This window comes from Phodopus roborovskii, unplaced genomic scaffold, assembly GCF_943737965.1.
Source record: "Phodopus roborovskii unplaced genomic scaffold, PHOROB, whole genome shotgun sequence".
Classification (NCBI taxonomy): Eukaryota; Metazoa; Chordata; class Mammalia; order Rodentia; family Cricetidae; genus Phodopus; species Phodopus roborovskii.
Genome location: NW_026126410.1, coordinates 21,147,497 through 21,165,855, shown reverse-complemented (window position 1 = coordinate 21,165,855; position 18,359 = coordinate 21,147,497). Strand labels below are relative to the sequence as shown.

General features: G+C 39.6%; 1 protein-coding gene across 1 annotated transcript in view; it reads right to left on the bottom strand.

Annotated features, from left to right (window-relative positions):
* Ranbp3l (RAN binding protein 3 like) overlaps positions 1-18,359 on the bottom strand; it is a 48,896-nt gene that overhangs the window by 22,323 nt on the left and 8,214 nt on the right. The window contains exons 2-6 of the mRNA XM_051182686.1: positions 5,544-5,602; positions 3,328-3,367; positions 2,963-3,040; positions 2,382-2,456; positions 108-179 (exon numbers count right to left, since the gene is read on the bottom strand). Of these exons, the coding sequence (XP_051038643.1) occupies positions 108-179; positions 2,382-2,456; positions 2,963-3,040; positions 3,328-3,367; positions 5,544-5,602 (324 nt within the window). The remainder of the gene's footprint in view (positions 1-107; positions 180-2,381; positions 2,457-2,962; positions 3,041-3,327; positions 3,368-5,543; positions 5,603-18,359) is intronic.

The window sequence follows — 18,359 nt, the reverse complement described above, 5'->3', positions numbered from 1 at the left end:
TAACACAATTTCCCTTGAGGCAGATAGATAGATAGATAGATAGATAGATAGATAGATAGATAGATAGATAGATAGGAAGTCTGGGGTTCTTGAAACTGGAGTCATACCTTGCTCTACACTGTTTATGTCAATATTCCTTTGCACCAGACTTGATGTCATAAAAACATTGTTTTTCCTCACTATAAGGGAAAAAAAAAAAAAAAAAAAAAAACATTAAAACAAAACCCTTTAAAGTCCGCATGAAATTTTACATTTTTTTGTAGAAAAGGCCTGTTCTGAGATGACCAGTAGATGTCGCTATTGGCATTAATGCCACTAGAAAGCAGTGTTCATGGGAGGGTTGGTCCTGTTAAAAATGGGATTGCCAGGTGAGTTTTGCTACCTACTTCTCAGTTCTCAAAACTCTAAATCAGATCTTTTATAGAAGAGGTAATTTTATAGAAGAGGTATTAAGTAGAGTAGTGCCATAAGAAATTTTGCAAATCACAAACACTGAAGTGATAATGAATCCTGTGTGCTTGCTTTTATATAACTCTCATGGACTGCTCTAACACTCGCAACAAAGTCTTTCCCCTTTTAGTGATACTTAAGCGAAAATTAAAGATGGCAACTGTTTACTTATCTATTTATTTTTGTCAACTTGACACAAGCAACAGCCACACTGGAAGAGTGAATATCAATTAAAGAATATCTGTATAACTTAGCTTTAGGCAAGTCTGTGGGGACATTTATTTGACTAGTGGCTGATGTAGGAGGGTCCAGCACACTATGGGCAGTGCCACCCCTGGGCAAGTGTCCTGGGCTGTTGAAGAAGCAAGCAGAGCATGCTAAAGAGAGTAAACCAGGGAGCAGCCTTCCTCTATGGTCTGAGTTTCCTGCCTCCATGCTCCTGCTTGAGTTCCTGCCCTAACTTTCCTTTGTGACAGAGTATAAGCTGTGAACAAACCCTCCTCTCTCCTATGCTGCTGCTTCTCAGTGTTTTGTCACAGTAACAGACCAAGCTTTGACAACAATGATGCCAGATTGTTTTCCTCTAGATGTATTGCTGGGTACTATTGATGGTGGCTATAAGCAAAGGGTTTCTCTCCTTTTCAAAGGGAGTGCACTGCCTTGGTATGGCAGTGGCCAGCATCTGACTAATGGAGACGACAAGCCAATAGAAACACGTCTTTAAGGTGCTCTTCAGCGTATCATCCCATGGGTGTTGTGAAGGGATTGCTGCTGCTCTAACCAAGCTGGACTTGCTAGTCTTTATTATCATTATTTCTTGAAACATAACAACAAATAGACACATACGTTGTTCTTTTTTTCTCATTTCCAGCACCATTTATGATTCTGCATAGCATAAAGTAGAAATGCTGCTTACTGATTAATGTCCTCCGACTTGTTCATCTTTTGTGTATCTGATTTTTTTTAAATAAGTAGTTATGTAGATAAAAATAAAGCTGTCCCTTTGCTTTACACAAAAACATAATGAAGCAGAATGCTTTGCCTCTGGGATTGGCCACCTCCCCATTTTTCTTGTACAGCTTGCCATGTGAGTTCAGAGGATCTACTGTCTCTTTTGTGACCAAAAGTGTCTGATACACTGTTGCTCAGTTGTGATTATAATTATTGTTACAAATGTTATTGGTTGGTTTGGGGTAGAGGACAATCAAAAAGAAATAAAAAGGATAAATAGATAGATGATAGATAGATAACAGAATTTCATATTGATAAAACTAGAAAATGCAGTTGATTGTTCAGTACAAATAAAAATAGTCAGGAATATAAGTCATTGTTTAATGTGAAGGTAGTGTCAACCATTTTGTTGTGATAAACATTTCATCACAAAGTCATGTTACTTGGCAAAGCATTATTTTAGTTAGTGAAATCTCTAACAGAATCATATTGTAAATATCAGAATATTACTTGAAAGCATGGTTATGTTCTGAATACTATGCAAGCTATATCTGTAGACAATACTGAATGAAACAAATAAGCTATTTTTACTTTGTAAATCTACCTCCCATAAAGTGCTGCTTATTACTTAAAGGCTGTAAGACCAATTATGAAGAGAACTCCAGACATCCCTTAGTACAGAAACAAGGCAAACTAAATTCCCAGCTGACTGCGTATCCAGTGCAGGTCAAAATTCTAATTTAAATTTGGGCATCTGTTTATTTCATATACAAAGACCTAAAAACATTCCAAGCTTGAAAGTTTTGCCAAAAATGAAGGACACACTGACTGCCTGGACTGGTGGAGTTAGTGTTCTTCAGACTTCTCTCTGATTTGTTGCTCAAACTATTACATCGTCTGAGAAAGAAAACACATCATTGATAGGAATGATTTTGAGACATCAAAGTGTCAGGGTTGAGGTTCTATGAGTTCATCATTACCTGGGCCAGAGGGGGGGAAGGCTGGGACATCAGTGAATGATGAAGACCTCAGGCGCATCTGAGACAAAGCTGTCACTAAAAGCAGATTGCAAATGCAGGTCATTAAGAAGTGTGTCTTCTGTCTAGTTTGACTAGGATTCTGTTGTCTGAAGAAAAATTTACATCTCCAATTCAAACAAAACTATTTTTTTATTCTTATCAGTCAAAAATAAACTGATGATCATAAATTAACTTTATGTCCACTCAACTTAGTAAATATTTCTTCAGTGCTGACCATGTATTAGGCATTCTCTTAGGCACAAAAAATGCCACTTGTAAATTCATAATGGGTAGAGATATTTGTACATAAACTGCTGCTTTTCAAAGCCCAAAGGCAGTAAAAACCCATTAGGCAGAGCAGCGCTGAGGTGTGTTAATACACATATGGGCAAACTCATTCTCAGTTGGCTCAGAAAACAGCGAATGATGAAATTCTTAAAGCCCCCACATGTTTTTATTCTGTAGGAGCTTACTTTTCAATGGCAGGTTGGAAAGCTTTTTAGTGATTTCACATATAGAATAATAGTCAAAACTATACCTACCTCCTGGAGAGTGAGAATCTGTAGTATGGAGTGTGACAGATGAAGACCTTACACGCTTTCTTGAGAAACCTCCGAGTTCTGAAAGAAATTCAACAGGAATAGTTTACAATAACACACAGCCCGGGACTAGAATCAGCCTTCTGTGAATGTAGGCCATAACTTCACGTGCTGACTCATGGAGCTCCCCCAAATCTTTCAAACCAAAGGGCAATCCATGTGCACATTTAAGAACAAGGAAACCCTTTACATTTTACAGAGTCAGTGCCACAAGGCCAAATACTGTGCTTTACTTATTATTATTATTATTATTATTTTGTATAACGATTGGGGTTTGGGGCTTTGCAACACAGAATGGCATTCATTACCACGTTCTGCTGTCTCGTCCAGGCTGTCTTCTGCAGGTCTCTGAAAAGACACAAGTGTGGTAAGCTATGTAAAATTAAGTTTATATTTTGTTATATTGTGTTAAATATTTCCACTTACAATGTTTTATGCACATTATTTTTTACCATATTCTATGTATGTATACTTTTCTTGTATTCAAGACATTTTGTATATTGATACAATTTGGGATATTTATCTTGCTGCCCTTTATAGTTCTACCTCTTGTCTTGACACTTATACTCTACCTCTATTTTAGGCATTTACATGTATGTATATGTAAATAGTTATATTGTTTAAGTATTTGTTCCTGCTTTACTCAGGAAAGTTTTAATCAGTCTTTTTAGCTAAGTTCCCGAGTATTACAGATTATCTTCACTCACATTTCCTGTACCTATGAGATTAGTCAGATATAGATGCTTAATCTTCAATCACTTCATAGACATGCAGAACATGGCATTTAAATGTTTTAATATTAGTACTCCATTGATATGAGACACTGTTGCTCCTGACAGCATCGTGCACTTTCCCGAAAATATGTTGGACACTGTTGTTGCTCCTGCTGGAGTTCAATCTCGCCTCAGCTAATGGCCTGTTGGGCATAGAATTGCCCCCACCTTGACCACTGATTTGGACATGCAGTCCTATGTGCTTGCAGGAGACAAATATAGAAGACTGCTTGACCTTGCCAAGTCAGGGTAAGACAGCCATTCTACCTCCCTGCTGTTGTTGTGGTCTGTCAAGTTCTCTTGGCCTTAGCCAAATCTGGGTGTACCAACGTTGCTGTGAGACCTAGGTTGACTGTTCAGGTGCTTGCTGTTTCTGTCCTTGCTGCACCTTTTGGAAGTTGTCCATCCGCATTTCCTGTCTACTCTAATATTGTTAATTTCCTTCTCAGGTCTTGATGAGGTTGAAGATTAAACTATCACAACTATTATTCTCTCTTCCTAGTTAGATATATTAGGTACTAGACTTACGTTTTCCAGCTTAGGACAACTCTATTGTTAACTCCATTATGCCCTCACCCTAGGACTAGATATGTAGGTCATTTTGTTCTCGATTCTCCTTTTCTTAGAGCACACTTGTTATTCATTGTTTTGTATATAGTTTTGTATTAAGCCTAAATCTTTTCTTTAGACTAAAAGGGGAATTGTAGTGAGATAGTCCTTCTGTGGCACTGACCACGCCCATTGGGGGGTGGAGCCATGGGCGGAAGTGACCTGTGGAAGGAGGTCGGAGGGGGCCAGGAAAGGCGCTCTCTTTCTGGCGTGACTCGGACAGGAGAGGATCGGGTTGAATTTCCTGGTGTTCATCTGTCTAGGTCGTAAGTTATTTCTCCCTGAATAAACATCTACTTGGCCTATTTGTTTATCCTGATCCTTATTTACCGCGATACACAAGACTGCCAGTGAAAGCTGAGTGTTTGATATCATTGCATCACTTTTCCAGCCTGCCTCCATATAAGTGGTTCTTCAGCTCACAAAGGACAAAGGGACACACCACAGTTTCACCAAGGACATGTCAACAGAGAAGTCTAGTCCAGTGATTATTGATTTCAGTGACTGTAAAATCATTTCTGAAAACTTGTTTAAAATGTAGATTTCTGAGGTACCTGCTCTCAGGATTCTGAAGCAGTTGGTCTAGAGCAAGAATCTGCTTTTTGGACAAAGGTGTAGTTAATTTTGTGAACAATTTGTTAATGACTGCATGTAAGAATGAATTCTCACAGCCACAATAAGGCAATTAGTAGGTTAGCTGACCTCCCAACTCCTATGGTTCCAGGATGATGCTTCAGCATGAGATAAACCTTTTCAAACTAACATTGTTTGCTGGAGATTTTTATACCCAGTTTTAGTCTCTTTCAGTATCAAGGACTTGGGGATGTGGGGAGATCCTTAACCTTCCTAATCTTGTTCTGTTTTTTGTTTGTTTGTTTGTTGTTTTGGGTTTTTTGTTGGTGGTGGTGATGGTTTTTTTTTTTTTTAAGTCACCTTTTTAAAGTCACTCCAAATAAGCATATTCTTTTAGATAAACTGCTTTACCTGAACTTGGAAATTTCAACCAAACTGATGTCTGTGAGTCCCAACTACATGAACATTCAGCTAGTGGAGAAGGAGAACATAATACCCTGCAGCTACTATCTTATTATAACTATGTCCTTAAAGTATTATTTATCAAAACCAAAATAGTTTGATCTTACCTTGAAAGTGTGTTTTCCTTTCTCAAAAACAAATATTGGTTGAGCAATGACATATTTTTCTGCAAAAGAAAGGAATGTTCAAGAACTAAAAGCACACTGACAACTCTAATGCCACCTGAAACTACTTGAAGATTTTTTGTTGTGCACATTTCTTGCTGTAGTGATTTGAATGATAATAGCCCCGATAGACTCGTGTATTTAAATATTTGGTCCCCAGTTGGTGGAAATGTTTGGGGAGGATTAGGAGGGGTCTGCCGTCTTCTTAGAGGAGGTGTGTCACAGGGAGTGGGCTTTGAGACTGTCTATGTCTGCCTGCTGCCTGATCAGGGTATGAGCACTCAGCTGCTGCCCCAGTGAGATGCTTGCCTCCCTGCCACCATGCTCCCTACAGTGACAACATGTAAGCAAGTCCTCACTACATGCTGTCCTTTGTAAGTTACCTTAGTCATAGTATCTCTTCACAGCAATAGGAACCCAATGAAAACAGCAGGCTTTGAGGTTTCAAGAGAATGGTGCCATTATTAGACTTTCCCTTCCCTTCCCTTTCCCTCCCTTCCTCCCTCCCTCTCTTCTTCCATGTCTCTCACTGCCTTCTGGTTATGCATCAAGATGTGAGCACTCAGATGCTTCTTTGCTCTAACCTGAAGCCATTAACCAAAGTATACTCATTCTTTTCTAAATTGCCTTGATCACAGTATTTTATCATAGCATCAGAAGAGTAGCCACAACATTTACCTTTGGATAAAATATAAACTATTTCCAATGGATACAGTTGATAATAGGCATAATACTCATGGAAAATGATGGTAGTATGTATGTAAGGAAAAAGATAATCTCTTTAAAGGAACATGCTCAGGTTGTAGGTTCAACCTGAGTACAGTAAAACAGCAAAGCCATGCTATAAGAGTTTAAAGAAAATAAACAGAATTGCCTGCTTTTAGAATCTCATCAACAGTGCTTAAGAAATCTTTAAGAATAAAAATTCAGTGGGTAAGAAATCTCATCGGAGAACAGTTGTATTTGCATTTTACCTTAAGGTACAAGAGTGTAGACACAGTGATGCAAGCCTATTTCTCAGCTCTTAGGAGGCAGAGACAAGAGGCTTACAAAGTCCTTATCAGTATATTGTTTTGGCACACACTTAGCATCCATAGGTGCACAAATTGTATTTCTCAGCCTAGTGAAGCTCCATTGGAGGGATTTAGAGACTGGAGACAATATCTCAAAACAAATCACACAGCCCACTTGCAGAAGAGGCAGACATGCACTACATTCCATCCATGAGACAATCCCTCAGGATCACACTTTCTTCATTGTTGTTACATACCAAACCATATATTCAATATTGAGGTTAAAGATTAGTCTTACACAATATTACAAAGCAATAAAACTCTGTCAGCCTTATTCACTCTCCTCTATTCTTCTCTTTTCCCTCCCTCCATCCCTCCCTCCCTTCCTTATTTCTTTTTTCAGTGTTTGCAACTCCATCCAAGGTCTTGTGCCACTCCCTTCAGAAATCAGAACACATAACAAGTGTTTCAAGCAGTTGTGGGGTGGTATGAGGCCACAGAGTCGAGGAAAACTGAAGAAAAATAATAGCAGCAAGATTTTGGAAGCTGGGAAACAGAAAGACAGGTGGTACTCAGATTAGCAAACCAGGAAGGCTGAGCTGCAAGCAATGGGGATGTGGAAAACATCCTCATGCACCATGTCCCCAGGAACACCACAATTCAAATACTGACAGAACTAAGAACGCCTACAAGAGATTAAATTGGACTCAAGATAGGAAGACCTTGTGTATATTGATAGCAAAGTAACCCAGTTGTTTTACTCCTAGCCTGTCAGAAGTCCAAGATTTTCACCTTTACCCAGAACCCCCAACCTAATCCCCTGGCAAGAGTTAAGCTCAGAGTTACGGGTATGCTTTTCAGGGTCTTCAAGTGCTGTACCAGTGTTCACCACAAATATGCAACTTTTTATTTTAATACACACCCCAATTTGCCTATTCCAAAAAATTAGGGTGACTCATACGTTTTTGCTTCTACTTTCTATTTCCATATATTTAGTTGACACTCAATCTGTTGAATACACCTGTCTCCACTAGGAAAGTAGCTGGAGGTTTTGTTGATGAGTCGTCTTAGAGGAAGAGATTTGAAAGGATCCACTGAACCAAAAGAAGGGTCTTGAAGGTAGACAAAGAGACCAAGAGTGCAGCAGCTTTAGCCTGAGTCTGAGAGCCTAGAGACTCTCGGGTCTCTGCTGCTTGTTCCCCACCTGGGAACTACCTGCTTATTGCAGCCTGGTAGTTGAGGGGATATAGAAACTGACTTCTTTGTACAGTCCGAAACCAAGCTACCCTAGCCGGGCCTGGAAAGCCATGACCACACAACCCTTGTAGGAAAGAGGGTGGCAGCAACCTCTCTGCAGAAGGCCATCCCTGCCAACTGGGTCTCTTCTAATTGCCACCAGGACTGGAATTCTCCCCTTGGACTTCATCCATGATGGGCTCTGTGTGTTCCTCTCCTCCTCTTTCTGGATTTTCCATGTGTCTGTGCCTTTTTTCTTCTGTTTGGTTTTTTTTTTTTTTTCTTTTTCTTCTTGGGCATCCTCTGTTCTTTAATACCTTCCTTTGTGACCCCATCCTTTTCTGTCACTGTCAAAGCTTGAAGAGAGTCCAAGACCTGTTGTCTTGTTTTTTAAAATTCTGTCTCTGTGTGTGTTTGTCTGTGTGTGTCTGTCTGACTGTCTGTCTGTCTCACTCTCCATATATCTCAGAGACTTGTTTGTAACTACTAATCCTCCTACCTCTTCCTTCTGATGGCTGGGATTATAAGCATGCACCACCACCTGGCTTGTGTGAGTATTTGTGTGTGTGTGTGTGTGTGTGTGTGTGTGTGTGTGTGTATGTGTGTGTATTTTGTACATATAAAGGTTGTTATGAATACTGAAGCAAGTCCTGTGTGTAGAGTCGGCTTCATCTTCAAACCATTTTTTGAAACAAAGGAGAATTTCTATGTCTAACATCTATCACTCCTTGATCCTCCCTGTATGCATAGATCTCCTTACATACTCAGACATGGCACCTGCCTCTGTGTAGCAACAAACCAGGCTACAAGTTGCATAGAAACTCATTAAAACTTGGATTCCTTTCCCCCTTCTTTGGGCCCTATGCTGTCAATGATGGACATGCTACTTTGTGGTAGCTCTGGTGGAAGTAGGTCACTTGTCCTCAAAATGGCTTTTTCTTTTCATTTGTTCCCTTATTCTTATATTGAGTTTTCTTCTACCTTCTCCCCCGCTGCCCGTCTTTTAAAACAGTTTAATATCAGTATGGTCCTATATTCAAGCTGTAGCCAGAAGAAATCTTAGAAATTCTTGTTCCTCAAAAAATAGTCCTTGGGCTGGTGGGCTCAGTGGGTAAAATGCTTGCAACTCAAAGATCAGAGTTTGGATCCTGAAGACTCCCTTAAAGCCAGTAATCCCAGCAGTTCCATGACAAGATGGGAGACAGAGACAAGAGAATCTTTGGAAGTTTGTGGGCCAGCTAACATGATGTTCGAAGCAGTGAACAACAAAGCCACAGTGGTAGGCAAGGACCAAAACCTGGACTTGTCCCCCTGACCTCCGTGTGTGCGCACATGTGTATAGGTACTCTGCAGAAGCATCATACACATATGCACATGAGCACGTGCAAACACACACACACACACACACACACACACACACACACACACACACAAAGTGTAGTTGAGATAAACCAGCAGCATTGATCTGAGGTTGTTAGAGATTTGGACTGTGAATTAAAATCTATATTCTACACCTTTTCTCGGTGAGTTAGCCATTCAAGGAGTCTTGAAAAACAGTAGATTTCTGTCAATCAAGATCAAATTCATAAAGATAGCGGTAGATGTGCTGAGAATGTTGGCAATTAGTGAGGAAATGATGCCATTCAAACTATATACTATGACTGATTATGATTCAATGTGAATTCATAAGGCATTCTAATCAATTTAAAAGGAATCTCTATATTACAGATATTGGAATGTCACTATTGATATTGAAACTAATCATTCAGATTTGGATGGTTTCCTTTGAGATGTAGAAGTTTGTTTGCTGTTTTAAAATTTGTCTGGAATCTGCCCATTTTTCATGAAAAAGAAACTTAGATGTCATTGCATGAGGTTATTAAACATTAATTAAAATGTTCATTTCTATAAAATTAGCCTGGAAGCATGCACATCACAAAAGCATTTGTCACAGTTCTGGGTCTTCAAAAGGAGTTTGAATCGCTTGAAGTTCAGGTGTGAAAAATGGTCATATCTTTAGGAAAAATAGACAATTGGCAAGTGACCTCAATTACAGCATGGGCCCCTGGAAAGGGTTGGGTGTTTGTTTGTTTGAAGTGGAAACAAAATAAGCAAACCCCAAAGCTTTATTAAAATCTCCTGAAGATATTCTGAGAAAGACAAAACATAGCTAACTTGGTGCCAATTCACATGTGACTTTCTGTAATATCTCTAGCCACACCAGGGAGAACTCTGTGAAATGCACACAGAATTAAATAAGCAGCGAATTGCTTATGATAATATTTAAGGACATGCCTCCATAGATGAAGATGGTGGGACCATAGTATCTCATGTCACTATTTACTATGACAGTGTACTCTCGTGATGATGGTGGGTCACAGAGTCTCATGTCATGATTTACTATGACAGTGCATTCTTACTTCTGTTTTATGAGATGCTTTGCTCTGGCTTGAAAGCCAAAAATAGGACCCTGAGTGAATTGGGCAGGTTCTCAGCCTGTCTCAAAACACTCAGTGAGTAGGTCCCCTGCAGTCGTTGCAGCCTGGCCATCCCTGCTGAGGTTATGAGCAAGCTGTATATTACAAATATCAGCTGATTGTAAGACATACAGAAATATGCCAAGCAAAATGGGGAAGCCCTTTCTCCTGTCTAATTCTGCAGCTTTAAACACTACTTTCCATTTTTATTTCAAAAGGATTTGTCACATGCTAAATATAAGAAACTTAGCAATTTTTAGTTTGTATTCTTATCTGAGAATATACTAGAGAGAAGAAAGTGAAGAACACTGTTTTCCTTGTGACTACTAAGTCATTTTTGGAAAACAAAATAATTTCACAGTAGAAAACTGTATGGGAGATGAGAGAACTCTATGTCACGTTGAATGCAACCAGCACTACCCTAAGCCTGCCTAGCTCATCCTGTTCTCAAACTTGTTTGCTTCTCCAACTGACAGCCTTCAAGGGATCCATCCACATAAGTTCCAGGGACCCTCAGTCCCTTCCTCATGGTTTTGTTCTTTGGTCATGACATAGAGGCCCATTTTGAAAAACAGCAGCACAGGAATAAGGATATGTCTTATTTGTACAATAAGTATCAGATGGTGTCCATAAGTATCAGATGGTGTCAAACACCTCCTTGGCTATGATTCTGGAAATACAGCAAACCCTTGAGAGTTCTCTGTTGTACATGCTTTCACCTGAGACAAAACATGAGCCACCTGTACCCATGGTTGTGGCCAGTGATTTATTTGCATTTAGAATCTGGAGATTTGAAATAGCGATGATCCTATGATAAGCCAAAGACCTAGGGGAAACCAGATACTACTGTTCTACTAAAGAAATGTAGCAATAAAATTACTCCCAATAGAATTCTGATATATCCGTATGTCAGCATCTCACTAAGTCATCATCAGAAAAGCCTCCTTCTGCTGCAGATGGGAGCAAATACAGAGACCCACAGCCACAACAGAACAATACGCAGAGTAGGAGACCTTGGGATGTTTGGTCCTAAATGGAATGTCTCCATCAAATCCTTCCCTTCAAGGCTTAAGGAACCCTGTGCAAAAGGAGGTGGAAAGATTTTAAGAGCCAGAGAGGATGGAGACCCTAGGGAAGCAAGGCCTTCCAAAAATAGCAGATTTAGTGTATGCATGAACTCACGGAAACTGTGACAGTGTGCACATTGCCTGCACAGATCTGGGCCTGATGGGGTCCCAGTGCTGAAAAGGGATATGGACACAAGCCACATCCTTAATTCAGAAGCTATCTCCAGTTGATAACTGCTTACAAATGAAAAATTAGTTTTCTTCAATGGAGTCTCACTGGGTATACAAACCACCTTTAAGGCCAGACCCCATGCCCAGCACAAAATGAAATCAGTGACATTTTTTGGAGATCCTTTCTCTCATAATGCTTTGTCAGGGCTTTGGGTTTTTTGCTTTTGTTTTTGTTTTCCTTATAGAACCTTTGAATATATATTATGGTTCTGAGTGTTGGGTTTTTATGGGTTTCAGTGTGTGTCAATGTGTGTCTCTGCATCTAGCTGTCTCTTGAGGGTTTTGTCTTTTTCTTCTGTCCCTTTTTGTCCTATTCTGGTCTGTTTGGTTTTGTTTTATCTAATTTTATTTTATTCTTATTGTTTCTTTAAATGTTTGTTTGTGTCCTAATGAGAGACAAAAGAAAGCTTTGGGTGGATGGGGGAGGATCTGAGAGGAAGTGGGGGAGAGAAAATCATATCAGAATATATTATATTTTGTATTTAAAAATCTATTTTCAATTAATAAAATATGAAAGCAAAAGAGCCAGCAATGAATCAATAAAAAGGGAAAAATATCATCTCTTTAAGTCTTCTTCCTCATTTTGAAAAAAAAAATACTTGTTATCAATAAATGAATAAATTTGATTTTTCATGGATTTCACAACAAACTGCACATGTTTCAATGTCGAGTAACTATTTTTTGGTAATTTCTTTGTTTCCTTCCCTTCTGAAAGCATTTACTAACATATGAAATGCCTAGGCAAGTCCTGACTTGTCTTCACCTGTTTGCCTTTTGGAGCCTTTAACTAGATATGGCCCCAATAAACACTGTGAACGTTAGAGCTGGCTTAGTCCTCTGGGTTGTGCTTTTATGCACTGGCATAGTACAAAGACTTACATGTTTGCTTCATACTTTAGCTTTGCAAAACATTTAAATGCATTCATATTTGGCAAATAAATAAGTGATTACTAGGAGCCAGAATATATGGATTATAGAAACCTGTGCTTTGAGGAGACAGGTAATTTGCTATGTGAGTTCTGGAAGGTCACTAACTTCTCTGAGAAGACTTCCTCATCTGTGAAATGGGGATCACAAGACCTGCCTCAGTGAGTATTAACGATTGAGGAAGGTTACTGTGTGAACACTGAGCACAGTGCCTAGCTTATAGGAAAGGAGTTCCAGCTTTTATTCCATGATATGCTCTTCAGGAATGAGTTAGTATACCCTTTACCCACAAAGGAGTCAAGGCTTTAAAGTCACATCATGTGCCAGACAGTACCTCGGGTTCTAAACACTCACAGCTGACCCCGAATCTGTCAGCTTTCATGTTAGTCCAACCTCCATCTGGGCTTCCACTGTAGGGTCTATGATGATTGGACAGTTGTTTCTGAAGAGTGGCATGGCTAGGGTAGAATGGCTCTTTCCTGCTCCCATGGACCTGGACAGGCCTGGTGGAGAAATGATCCAATGCTGCATGTGAGTCCCTACATATTAATTTTTACGAATTAAGTTATGCAAAAGGAGTCTTATTTTTACTGTTCCATGTTCATATTCTGACTGTAAGGAACTTTGTCCCAGAGTGTCTGCAGGTAAATGACATGGTGGCTCCAGCAACTCTAAGTCTCAGGTCAATGTATTGAGCCACAGGCAAAACAGTAACAAAAGAAAGCATTATCCTTTGCAAGAATATGCCCATTTCTCCATAATTTGAAAGTGCTATTTTGTTATTAATAAGACAGTTGTGTGCTGTAAGAAGAGTGCCTGGAATCTGTTTAAATGTGTTTATCAGGGTGTGTGTGGCCTGCTAGAGCAGTGATTCCAGGGTGACCTGCTTGCTCTTTCTCTACCCCTATCCCCTTGTTTGGGCCTGAAGGCTAATAAAGAGGCAGACTGTATCTCTGGATATGTTTGGTCAGCCAGAACCATTTGAAAATACATATTTCATTTGACAGCATTTGTAAGGCACATATTTTCCCCTCAGAATAGCTCGCAGTGTGAAAAATCTCCCATATGCTGTAAATGGGCCCTCACTTAGCTGAGGGAGGGAAGGAGCAGAAATATGATCTAGGGCATCACGGGACACTGAAGATGTGTCTTGAGCAGTTACATAGGTTAAGAGTGCCTTATTCTTAATCTTCGTTTTAACTAATCATTCATCAGTGTTACTGTTAAAATTAAGGAGGTAAATTTGATGCAAAAATATCTCCTTCATAAGAATTAAATCACTCTTCTAAAAGACTACTGATAAGTTACTGTAAATTGATGCATTGAATTCAGATAAACTTGCGTTCTTCCATTTCAACACAAAGATAACACTGTTTTTAAATTCCTTCATGATTCACAAAACAGGACCAGAATGAAAATAATGAATTGACTTCTCCAGTTTCTAAAACCCATCCATTTCTATCTTGAGTCTTTGAGTGAGCAAGGGGTATAGACTCCCTGATTCCCCATTTTGGCGGGAATAACAGTGTTCTGCTCTGGTCAGGTCCTTGTAGGCCTAGCCAGCAAAAAGGAAGCCAACCTGCCATTAACTTCACTACCCAGAAGGCTGCAGCCCCTGAACTCTAGGGGACACACAGGATTTGTTTTCATTATTTTTCTGCATCTTTAAATTTGTAGCTACACTTGTTTCTAAAATTCCCTCCAGACCTACTTTATTGTTTCTTCACAATCAAAATTGTCACTCCTTCACTAATTTTACCTTAATTCTGTTCTTAAACAAACAAAAGCAAACCAGCAAAAAATACCTTAACTCTACCCATATTTGAGAATGAAGCACCTTATCAAGTTGAGTCAACAGTGCTAGTATGTTTTTCCTGTGCTTGGCCTGTTAACACACATATGGACACACACATGAGCATTCATGCGTGCGTTCACATGTGCACACACACACACACACACACACACACACACACACACACACACACACACATCTCTATCTACAACCATATTTCTCTGCAGATGACTAAAGGGCAACACAGCCAACCCCAAATCAAAATGATCTACTTCTAACATTTTCAGATTTTCCCCTTATTTTGCTCTTTTCCTTTAAGTGGCAATACTCCCACAGCTTTTAAAACTTGCATGGTTTTTGTTGACCATTCTGCGGATTAACCACAGCCCTAGTGCTTGCTAGGCAGGGGCTCTTCCCCTTGATGTGTTTGCAGGTTCTCTTTTCTATTTTCACTTTCAGACAAGATCTCACTAAGCAGCCCAGGCTGTCCTTGATGAAACTTGCTCTTAGGCCAGAAGACTTTGAGCTTGGTGACTCTTTTGCCTCAGTCTCTGGAGCAGCTTGGATCATAAGCATGTGTCATCATGCCAATTATATCCTAGCTTCTTGCAAATTGTATTGGGACAAGAGAAGATTTGATGCCAAGTACTTAATCACACCATTGTACAAATCCCTTCAGATCACTGTCCCTGGTTGAAAGTCTAGATTATATTCCCATGACCTTTTGGTTGTTGCCGTCCCCACCAGGTGAAGTGTCCAGAATGGAGTTTTTAGTACCTTTTAAATCCCGACTTTTGGGTATGTTGCTAGATTTGCCCATCGACTTCATTAAACAGCAACTCAGGTGTGAAACTTCCTTTGCCAAAATGTTGATTAAGATTTCAAACCAAGTTAATTATTTAATACAATAGCTGACCCAGCATTTGAAGTGGAGTCTCCTGTTTAAATTAAAGAAGAAAGCTGGGCCTAGAGCTGCAGCTCTGTGGTGGAGGCTGTATGAGGCTCTGGGTTCAATCTGTAGCATGGTCAAAAACAAAAGGTGAATTATAACAATGAGCATTATTTAGTTCCCTTTAAATGGGTAGCTTTGATTAACTGAAAACTCAAACTGTTTCTCTCAAGCCATTTCAGCGCAGGTTTTGTTGTTGTTGTTATTGTTTTTTTTTTTTTTTTTTTTTTTTGGTTTTTTTTTAATGTTGCATTACTTTGCTGAATACTTTGTAAGATGTAAAAGACATGGGTTCTCAGCATTAAACAAGGCTGCTAGCCTGGCCAGCAACTTGCTGGCATAGAGCCCATAGGTGTGCACTGACACATTTTCTTACCAGTTTTATTTAGACTAAAAACTACACTACTGATATCAGTTGGATGTGGTTCAAAATCCATACAGAATTTAATCAGTGACTCAGTAACAGCCTGTTTGAAGCAACCAAACCACAGATTGAGTTCAAGGGCACCAGCCACCAGGGGAACACTTTCACAAATATTCCTGAGTATCTAACAGGCAGTGAGCATGGCTCAGTCAACCCAGACTCAGGCTGGACTCAAGGTTATCTTAGCTACCTCTTGTAATGAAATAAATCTATGAAGTGCTTAGTGCTGTCTGGCATATAACAAATGTTCTATAAACACAATTTGTTAATAAATGGCATGCTAGTGCTGTGGTGTGGCCCAAGATACAAACCTACTTTTCTGCTCTCAAAAAGGTTGTGAAACATTAGTTATTTCATGTGGTTGTCTCCTCAAACCACAGAATCTTGTAAGTCCCTGTCTGAAGGTATCACCCTTACATAACACAGAACAGAAAATAAGGACTGCAGTTAGATTTAGTACCACGTTCCCTAGCCCACTTGTATGTACATGGATACGTGGGCTGTAGGTATGTCAAGGTCTTGCCTGTCCATCCCATGAGACCAGCCTTCAGACTCTACCTCTGAGGGCTGCGCATACTTTGTCACTCTTGTACATATGCCTGATTTCAGATCCCATGAGAATGCACTTTTCCCTATGACATCTGTCTGCAAATGGCTTCATGAGATACCAGCAAAGGCTTATGATTTATGCATGGAAGTAGCCAAAGTTCATGACCTTTGGTGGTATCTGATGGCTCACTTGGGGATTTGTGCCCAAGAGGCTATATTCATCACCAGGAAACTCTCACTACTAGCTCCTCACTTATCTATCTCAACATCAAAAAAAATGTGAGAGTTACTGCAATAAGCATTAGGAATAAATTTGTGGTGACATTATTGACATTCAAGAATCTTAGATTATCTAAAATATTTTAGGATTGCCTCCTAGTCTTGCACAAATGGATAGGCACTGTACCCGTTTAATGTCCACTGGTTTTTACTGAAAGGTCCAGTGTCCATTAGTAAACAGAAGACTTTCTAACTGATGACCGACTACACAGAACACAATCTGCAGAATGCTGTTTTGTCTGAGCAAACTTGGTAGGAAAGATGTAATCAGATTACTAAAAGCAAAGGAAGTTTGGAGGATCATATTAACTATTTCATGCTTGTTTGCACATAAATGTTTGCTTAATAAGTGCCTGTCAGTTAAAATGAGCTTTGCCTAAGACTTTATTTTTAACATGACAGTGCAATTATCAGGGAATAACAGTTTTTACCCCCCATCTCTAAGTTTTTGGTGGTTATTTCCTCACAAAAATGCCAACGCTATAAATGACCAAAAAGCCAAATTAGTATGTAGTCACTCCCACCTCATGCAGAGTCAAAACCAAAGCTCTTATGTAAGTGCCCTCTATCCCTTCTCTTAGCTCTCACTGGGTCCTTAACACACCAAAGCCAACTTGGGCCTCTTTTGGTCCTTCAAAACACTGGTACCATAGTGTGACCTGCAGCAGCCACAAACAGCAGATGAGAACAAGTTAGAAAGGAAAATTCTCAGCCCCCCAAGTTATTCTCAGATATTCTTATGAGTATTCAGTTTTGTTTATAATGATCTTAACCCTACACTGAACTTAATTTACAATAAAATTTATCATAAGTGTGCAGTCATCCCTTGAACATGAAGTAACAGTGTAGTGATGTTGCACTAACGCAAGAGAATCAAGAACCAAAATCCCATGCAGAGTGTAACTCATGAGCCTCCCCGTCTGTGCTGCTGCAAAGAACTAACCCCCGAGAGCTGTGACCTCAGTGATGTACAGCTTTCTTCCCTACTTCCCGCAGGTCCCTCTGCACATTCCTTTCTTAATGAGGCCTGCCTGGTTTCTTAATGGGCACCCTCAACTATGGCACTCTCTATCTCTCCTATTCAATTTCTCTCCATCTGTAGTATAGCCACTTACACTATACTATATATTTTATTTCTTTTCTATATTGTGTGCCCTTCAGCCTGTTAGAAAGAGCTGTCTCGTGTGCAGGACGTTCTGAGTGCTTTGCTCTCTAGAACCTTAATACAGGTATTCATGCCAGAGGTTCAGAAAACATCTCTTTAATAGGATGAGTGCAGCACTTCATGAGTTTAAGCCAGGGGAAGAATGGGCAGGCTCATGAAATAGTCCATTTTTGCTGTTTACACCAAGCATATTTATGAGATACCATGGGTTTAATGAAAAATAAACTGAATTTTGAAGACACTTTAGAAAATCCATTAACTCAAATGATGTTCCATGCCAGACAGAGGCCTAAAGAAGCAAAATGCTAAGATCTCTCCCTGTCTTTGGGGGACTCAGGGCACCAAATTTAATGCTTTGTTCATGCTTATCACACAATCTACCACTAATCCCTGCCCTATCCCAAGCTGTGAGATAGTGACTTTTATATTTCAATTATATGTCTTACTCTCATTGATTTGCTAATTTTACATTACTGTGCTATTAACATAGGAGTTCTCAGCTCAGGGATCATTTAAACAGAGGAGTAGTACTGATTATTAAACTCATCTAGGGGGTGAATGATTCATGTTTCATACGGAAGGCTTGATAGCTCCTGAGCTGAGCAAGCTGTAGCTACACTGCCCATGAGACACCAATTATGTTTCTTGCT